The following is a 9,301-nucleotide window of genomic DNA, read 5'->3' on the forward strand; positions in this document are numbered from 1 at the left end:
AGCAAAACATGGAGGACCAGGCCTCTCAATTCTGTTGTACACTCATTTTATCACCCCCTTTAGTTTGTGTTTCTTGATATACACAGCTGTGGGGAAAGCAACTGGTCTTTTTGCCCTTCGAAACAGAGGTGAAATAGTCTTGAAATCCCATTTCTAATTAGGCACTGTCGCACCCGCCTATGACCCGTTACTAGGGGCCCGGATTATCATTTTGTGAGATCCTATCACTAAATAAAATTTTCAAAGGGCTAGGCACTCAGGTCTGTGTCTGCCAAGCAGAAGTGCCATGGATTTAACCCCTGGAATTGGAAAAAAAGAAATCCCAACCTAAGGGTTCTCCTATTCCAGGAGTATCTTAAATACTACTCATTTCTGAGGTGTGGGAGACGTTTGCTGCCCTGGATGCTTGTAAGATAAGGACTTTCTAGTTTGCTACCTCTCCTTACCCCAGACAATCATTGCACAAAAGGAGCCCATATTGAGCAGCCCCCTTATGTACTGAAGGAAGCTATCTTGTTTATATAGTTTTACACTCGCTTGTACGTGTTTTGTTTTCTTTTTGGTACCAAGAACCGCACCCACAACCTCACGCTTGCGAGGCAGGCGCTGTGAGCCACTGAGCTATATCCCCGACCCTATGTTTTGTTTTCAACTGGAAACTTCATCTAGGAACTTTTTTCACAACCAAAGGTAGAAATCAATATACCAACTTTATCTTCAACTACGTAACATATACTTCACTGGTGTTCTTCAGGAGCTGGTGTTCTTCAGGTAGTGATGAGATCATTTAGAGTCCATACTTTCCAGAGAAGAAAATGAAGCTCAGGGGCTGGGGATTTAGCTCAGCGGCACAGTGCCTTCCTGGTAAGCGTGAGGTAGTGAGTTCGTTTCCCAATGCCGGGGGGGAATGAAGCTCAGATGATCTGCTCTGGGGAAACTTTTCAATTCAGTAGTAATTGAAAGTACTTTAAGGAGACCTGCTAAATTTCTGCAGGATTAGTTTCCACATTATGGCTATCCCACCTAGACAACGAAAAAATCCTCATAAAAGCAATGTATTAAATAAATGGCAGTCACAACTGTTTTCTCAAAACCCACTTAAGGGTCTACAAGACATCAAGTGAAAAAGAGGGTTGAACTAGTGGCTTTAATCCTCAGGATTACTGTGTGAGGTCCCACATAAGCATTTTCTTCTCCCAAATGCACCAATCACATTGTCAAACACCACACAAAACACCTGTCTGATTTACACTTGGGAGTACTTTCTGAGGTTTTCAATGTACTCTGAATTTGTGTTATGTATGTTTACAGGAAGTAGGTGGGAGTAAGAGAATACTGCACTAGTATTAAAGATGTATTAGTGCTATTTTGTAACGAAAAAAACCCCAAATAGTCCTGTAAGTTCCCAAGTACTTGAATGCAGTAAAGAAACTATGAGACAGAGTTCATTGGCTTAACAAATAGATGACTTTATTGAGAGGACAAGATTGGTGTTTACCGCCAACCATCCAGGAAAACAAAGCACAGAGACTTTTACAATACTTTGGTTTAAAAATTATTCGTAACATCAACATGAAACCTGGTATTTGAAGAAACAAATGCGACATAAGTGTAAAATACAAACCATGAAAACAAGCTTGTGTAGAGGAACAAAGTTCTTCAAGTGGTGTTTAAGGAAGGCTTGAACACTGCAGTGTGCCTCAGCGTGCTGACCGTCTCAGCCTCCCAAGACACATGACAGCTACCAGCACCATGTTTGTCATCCCCCTCCATGAGGTTGTAAGCAGGAACAACTTGTGCGGTATGAAGGTGAACTGAAATAGCCTAGGGCCATCAGCCTAGTCCAGATGGGTATATGCATACCCAGCACCCACCACTGATCACCTTTAAGGCATCCACAAAGTGTCCCTCAGTTTCACTGAATCTCTAGTCATGTGGTATAAAGTGGCCTCTGCTTTCTGTCCTCACACAGGCAACTATACTCCATCGAGGTTCTGTTAAGCTGTTTCAAAGATGCTTTTGCCTCTGGGGCTTGGCTATAAATCAGTGAGCATATGGGATAACATCTCATTTGCTTTATAAACATATCCATATTCCCAATATCAAATGGGGTCTTAACGGAAAAATGGAAAGTACTCGAGCACTATGTACTCTCTCTTAAGAGATGACTTTTCCAAATTATAAATGACTTTATCACCTTTCCCGAGCCATTTGATTTATGTGACAGCAAACTCGTATTTTTAAAATTTGGCACCTTTTCAAAATATGTATTGTGCTGTGATGCTCTTAGCAGAAAACCCACATTACAAAAAATTCTCATTTTGGAACATCTTTATATACTATTTTCCCACTATCCCATCTAATTTACAGTGTTTCCCGAAATGAATATTTAGTTACCTGTAAGAGGCAGGTAAAAACATAGCTGTTTCTGAGGAGCATCTGGTTTTCAATTTTTAGGAAGGGCTAAAGTTACAGCCCATTGTTACTGCAGAGACTAATTAAATCCGAAATACAAAAATTCTAACAGCAAAAATCCTCTCACCAAATTTAGTAACTAGAAACTATTTTAGCATGTACAGTCTTAAATTCAGTGCAACAGAAGTATGTCCTAAGTATATTAATGTATTGTAGTATATCCTCTCAACTCTTCTCTTCACTGTTCTCAATTCTTGCTCTTTTGTGAAGGAAATATTACTCAAATGTCACATAACAACTGTTCTATTCTTTATATTTGAACCTCAGCAATGAAAAATAAATAGGCTTTAAGTCATACAATTAATTCTTCAATGATCTGAAATGAGCACAGTGCTGGTTCCCACTGCTAGGGGAAGTTATTTAAAAAGAGAAAAACATTTTCTAATTTGCTAAAAACACAATACATAAAACTATATTAAATCTATTGAACATCTATTAAGAAATCTATTGTAAACTATATTAAATCTATCGAGAACACCTTCAAATGTTCTCATCTTTGTATGAATGAGTGGGAGAGAATGGTTTTTAAGGCCAGTTATTTTCACAATCAACACGATTACGTACATGGTTGTGTCACTTTGTGGCATTACACAGAACCCATTAAAACCACTCTAGTGTTGTCCCTACCAAAGCAAAAATTTTCCTAATTTTCTCTTAGAAAAAAAAAAAAAAAAAAAAAAGAATAGAACACTTCACATGAGCAAATCTCCCACTTCAAATAAATATCAGTATTTTGTTGGTTTTCTCCTGTTTTTTGTTAATGGTAAGCATTCTGGTACACAAACGTACTGATGGAATTCTTTCAAGTAGTCTGAATGTCTTCACTGTACAATAGAACCTTTGGAAATATCTCCCACACAGTTGCAATCAAAAAGGACAGTAAACCCCAGCTATTCGGAGAGTGTCACCTGGTATGAAGGACCTGGCTAGAAAACTCTCTCTTCCTCAGCCAGTCTTTTCGGTCGTGTCTGCTTACTCAGGAGACTGACATGATGTGTCTATGAGTGTCACAGTTCAGCCACAGCACAGTGGGAGAACAGGTCCGAAGCTCCAGGTAACGAAGATGCTTTCCTGTTAACACTGCACAGGGCATGTGATCCAGATCCAGATCATCTGTGAATTTGATACTTCAATGAAGACTTCACTATTGCTCACGCAGAGGAAATACACTGACCTCGGTCAGAGTTAAGCTAATTAAGGCAACACTGTTCCTCATGGACACTGTTGGTGTAAAGTGCAGGACTCAGCAGAAGTGACTCTGTAACACTGACATTTCCTCAGCTCACCCTCATTTCTTGACTTCTCTAGAACTGAACTGTAGCATGTCTGCTAACAGCTGCTACGTTCCAGGAGCAATAGCAGCCTCTGGTTCTTCCCGTTAGTAGACTTACACACCATCATAGATAAAAAGGGATCTTCAGTGGAGAATCTGGATCACATGCCCTGTGCAGTGTTAACAGGAAAGTCTGCATTTTGCTGCTCTCTGCCCATATTACTTTTGATGTGCTAAGAAAAAAGTTTTCTATCAGCAGTAGGATAAGCAGGTATGGCTTTTAAGACTCATAGGCACCAACAGATATGAGGGGAAAATGGGACCTTTGAGAGTTGCTTATCTGACTACGAGCAGCAAGGAACAGACATAGCATGTACCTTAAAAAGTCTTTACACTGTTACTAAAAATCCAGGTTTTGATTTTTTATAACTGTTTCTAAAAAGCCTATGCTATCAGCATATGGCACACTATGCATACTGCAATGTACATGAACTGTGTTCCCTTTCGATGCTAATGCTCCCTACACAAATACTACCTTTCAAAGTGGGAAAAAGCCTTTGACTGCAAGCTCTATCCTGTTCTCAGTCTTTCCAGCTGTTTCCACAGTGGTCTCACTCCTTTGTTAGCCTGAAGACTTAGCCAGTCACTGCACTTATCTTCTCGATAGTTCCCGAAGTGATTTTTAGACAAAGGCAAAACTTAAAAATCAAGGCCCTAAAATGTTACCACTTACGTGGTAAACTGAATGCACCATATTATAATAGGTATTTCCAACTTGGCACAAGGCAGATTTAGAAAGATTTGACACTATTAAAGAAAAATAACTATCAGTTAAAAGCTATTTTTACACTATCACGTTGTGACTGTAAAAGACAGAGGTGGAGAACAGTCAGCAATGCATTTACTCAACATCTAGTTCAGCTTCCACTCACAGAAGGGAAGTCCGAGAAATGGGTCGGCTTCAGAATTTTGAGTTCAATGGAAAAAAGGCTCCCGGTCACACATTTTGGAATAACCTGACCTAGATGATAGCAGTTAATGCCATTCTGAAAAGACTGTCCTCCTTGAGGAGCGCATCTTTCCTAATTTAGATGCTTTTCCATAATCAAAATCCCCACATAGTATTTGTTTTATTTTTGCACTTCATTAGTATGTTGCTACTTCCTGAAGTCACTTGAGAAATAGTAATTCAATAATACACAAAGTCATGTTCTAAAAAAACTCTATGTTCTTTTAAAACATATGAACCAACTGTCCAGTCTCCCAAGCAAATAATGATGTTTAACAGTGGCTTGAACCGAGTCAAATTTTTTTCATAACACTGAATGTGACCCTTATGTAACCTCTCTTCCCAGGCAATGATATAAAGTTAGGTGAGGGAGAGAGAGTGTACATGCCAAGATGCCTCAAGATATGGGTCAATAATATACTGTCTTCATTCAGCAATATTGGTGCTAATGAGGCCTGGTCTGTAGAGAACAGAAACTTAGCAACACAAAGGTTTCCCAAGACCAAAACTATTTGTTTACATGACAGCATTTAAGTACAAGACATTACAGGCCTAAAAATTAAATCGTACATGTTCCGAAAGCAGGAACAGGAACAAAATAAATGTTTCCACATTTATATAAAAATGACAAAGTAAGAAGCAGGGAACACAGTGAAGAGTGTCTGGCAGCTCATTAAAATACAGCTGTTATTATTCCTATCATCTCAGAGATAATATTTACAGTTATCTGAATGAAAATGAATGAGGATATAACTGGGAGAATTAATTTCTATCTTCTTGTTCACATGTAAATAATTACGATATGCTTAAAAAAATGTGCTTTTCAAAAAAAATAAAATAAAGATATATTTTATTATTCTTATCTTTTAAAAACCTAAAAAAAGTAACAAACTCTCAATACTGATGTTGAATTGGTTCTCACAAGGGCAACACTACCTTTGGCCACTCACTAAGACAGCGGATATACTAGTACTCTGGTAAAGTGTTACATGGTCTGACATTTTTTGACTGAAGTCTGTCAAGTTAACATTTTACAATAATATGATTGAATGAAGTACATGAAAAAAAAATCAGTTTTTAAAGTAAAACTGATCACTGAGTGAGATATAGAAAAATAAACATTTATAAAATAAAAATATGGCAAATGATGCTGCCCATTTGCCCAAGTTGATATCAAATAAAAAGACAACTATATTTTTCCTTTAGTTACTGTTAAAAAACTTAAATAATGAAGTCAATCACAGGGCAGATAAAGAAAATATAGCATTACGCTAAGTCAACAGACTTACAGGTATTAAAATCACAATGCGTAATTTGGCGTAATGCTAGACTTTTTCTCCCTTCCTCCTTCAATGAAGATTTTCCCACATTGATTTCATCGAAATTGCTCAAAGTGCTATTTTTCCCTTTCCTTCATTTTTCCCAAATGACTACATCCCTTAAGGTTTTCTTATCTCTTGCCCAGAATTTACCTCTCTGGTGCCTTTTACTCAAGTTTCTATAATATAAAATTTAAGAAATTCTTAAAATGAGAGATCCAAATGTACTGTGCGACTCTGTTCTAAATAGCTTCCAGAACATCGCCGAAGACAGCCTGGACAGGTAAGGCAAACAGGCTCCTGTGGGAGGGTGGAGAACTAACATCTTTTTCTCTAGTCACCAGGATGTTTCTTTCCTAAAAACCACACTGAAATGACTAAAATGTCAGACTTGCACATAGAAAAAGAACAGTAAATAAAACTGAAAGAATATATATTTTACACACACACACACACACACACACACACACACACACACACACACACGTCTTGATTGCCAACTGCCGTTTATGTTGATTAAATAGCATGGGCAAATAAACAATTCCATGAATTAGCAGCTAGAAATGGTTCTGAATTTCTTAAGCAGGCCTTCCAACACAAGGAAATAAATGCTGGGCAGCAGCACGGCCCAGAGCAGGTAAAGTGCTGGATTAAGGGAATACGATGCTTATCAACAAATTATAGGATCACATATTCGGATAAAGAATGACTTTGCCTAAATCAAAAAGAAGGTTGCTAAAAACAACCAATATTCCTATGCTCTTTAAGGAAGAGAGAAACTTTTATCTATGGCCAGAGAAATCACTGGTATCTTCACTCACACAATCATATTCTCTTGGCCCTACACATAAATACAAAACGAGACAAACAGATTTTCATTTTTAGTTGACTGTGCATAACCTGAGTTAAAATTTCAAAGAAGCTTTTAATTCATGGTCCACTGACCAGGGTCTTTAGCAAGCCCGGTTACTGACACATCAATTGCACAGTAAGTGTTAGAGAACGGTATCTGGGCCAATTTTCCTGAGGAGTTAAAAGGACACGCAACCACTGCAAGCCATGTATTCAGAATAGTATATTTCAACTACTCCAGATGTTCTTTTTAAAACATGTATTGGCTTTGACTTTTTTCTTTTCCTGAAAAGAACAAAAAAACAAAGGCTCTGGCTTTCAAAGTAACATATACCAGTACACCAAAAGAGCTAGTTCTTATATTCTTTTACTGTGTTGTACCCAAACGCTGTATTTCCCTTTGATTATTCATCTCCATAGAATTTAACTGCTAAATAAACCTAGTCCCTAGATACCTATACTCCATAGCTAACAAAATGGCATTTTATAAAGCTCTTGGATACTACATTCCAAGAAGTATATGCAGTGTAGAAGTGGCCAATATTCAGAAGCTATATTTTCTTATACTGCCCAAGTGACCAGAACAGTGAAAACACTGAAATGAATAGAAATTATTTATAGAGAAAAAAAAACACTGGAAAATAAATCCTAGGAATGCAAACACTGAAGGAAGAATTGTGGAATGCACTGTATATCATCCAGTAATATTTGCTACAAATGAGTCTATTTCAAGGCAGAGTCCAAGTTTTCACTGCTTGTAATGGAAACCTGGAAGGGAGAGAAAAAGGAAACACGGTTAAGGAAAAGAATCTCTGAAACTCAGGCAGCTTTTCCCCCTTGCCCAAGATAATTTATCTTCATTTCTATGCATTTCAAGCGGTTCCTCTTTACTTTATTCTTAATTTTAAAACATCTATATATAAAGTAAATATATTGTTGTAATATTATACATCAAATATATGTCAGGGACTGTAAGACACCCCCCCCCAAAAGTGATGCATGCACAATTTGATAAAGCAATTCTCAGTTAAGTCATGGATGGTAAAAATTTCAGCAATTAATGGAAATCGTGGGAAGTGCGTAGTTTTAATAATGACATTTATGTCTACGGCCATACCACACTGAAAGCGTCTGATCTCCGAAGCTAAGCAGGCTTGGGCCTGGTTAGTACTTAGATGGGAGATAATGACATTTACAATGTCCAACTAACTTTATCTTTTAAATAATGGCTTTTATCTTATTCTCAATAATGGCCAAATATCAGAAATAGAGCAGGAGAAGCTTTTAAAAAATTCAAGTGTCTGATTCCTTACCCAGAGATTCTGATCTGCGTAGGAAGAAATACCATCTATGCAATGGCTTTTTTTTTTTTTTTTGCAGCGGCATTTTTTAATGGCAGTTAAAGGGTAGTTTAAAGAAATTTGGGGAGACTACCATTAGCTTTGGAAAAGAATAACAAAAATATTAACTAAAAAAATCAAAAACTATCAACCAATAAACTCCATGAATTAGTGAAACCCAAATTTTATAAAATCTGCAATCTGCAAACTTCTTTCACATATTTCATCTTACATGATTTTGACAATTCTGAAGCAAATATTCAGACTGCCTCCATTTTGTAGATGAGGATGTTAATATATTTTTATTATTTCATTTTAAATTTCTCATAACAAATATACATAAATTAATGTATATCCTTGGAAGACCAAATATATCTAACTATTCCTTCCATTTTAAAGTTTTACCCTAATGTAAACACCCATATTCTTTCTCCATTTTCTTTATTCCATTTTTCTTTTGCATAAAAATTTTTGTGGTATGTATGTTTTAAATAAGAGACATTTTAAATCTAATTAATACAGTCATAGGCAGATGGGAAACAATATCCAATACAGGTAGAATAGCCTTTATCCAAAATTCTTGCACCAGAACTGTTTCAGATTTTGGAGTAACTCTATAGGCTTTACTGGTTGAGGATCTCTAGTTCACAATCTGAAAAATGAACTGCTCCAGAAGTCTGAAATGCTTCGAACATCACATCAGCATTCAAAATATTTTAGATTTAAGATTTTGGATTATGAATGCTTAACCTGTGTTAAAAAGCAGTACAAAAGATGAAGGTCTATGGAAATCAGTATGGAGATTCCTCAAAAAACTAAAACTGGGGGTTCCATTTGACCTAGCTGTCCTTCTTCCTGGCTATCTTCCTGCAAGAATTAAGAGCATCATACCACAGTGATATATGCATACTCATGTTTGCAACTGCACAATTTAAAATAGCTAAATTTTAGAAACAGCTCATATGCCCAACAAAAAGATGAACAGACTGTTATGGTTGATACACTGTGCCAACTTGGGGAGTCTAGAGGTTTG

The 9,301-nt window shown here is 36.9% G+C and overlaps 1 protein-coding gene across 1 annotated transcript in view; it reads right to left on the reverse strand.

Moving 5' to 3' along the window:
- Window positions 1–1,444: 1,444 nt before the first annotated feature.
- The window catches only part of Ccdc50 (coiled-coil domain containing 50), a 63,054-nt gene continuing 55,197 nt past the window's right edge, over window positions 1,445–9,301 (reverse strand). Inside the window, exon 12 of the mRNA XM_005383218.2 lies at window positions 1,445–7,696. Within this exon, the coding sequence (XP_005383275.1) occupies window positions 7,677–7,696 (20 nt within the window). The 3' untranslated portion in view covers window positions 1,445–7,676. The remainder of the gene's footprint in view (window positions 7,697–9,301) is intronic.

The sequence above is a fragment of the Chinchilla lanigera genome, unplaced genomic scaffold (genome assembly GCF_000276665.1).
Source record: "Chinchilla lanigera isolate Chin_1 unplaced genomic scaffold, ChiLan1.0 scaffold00019, whole genome shotgun sequence".
NCBI lineage: Eukaryota > Metazoa > Chordata > Mammalia > Rodentia > Chinchillidae > Chinchilla > Chinchilla lanigera.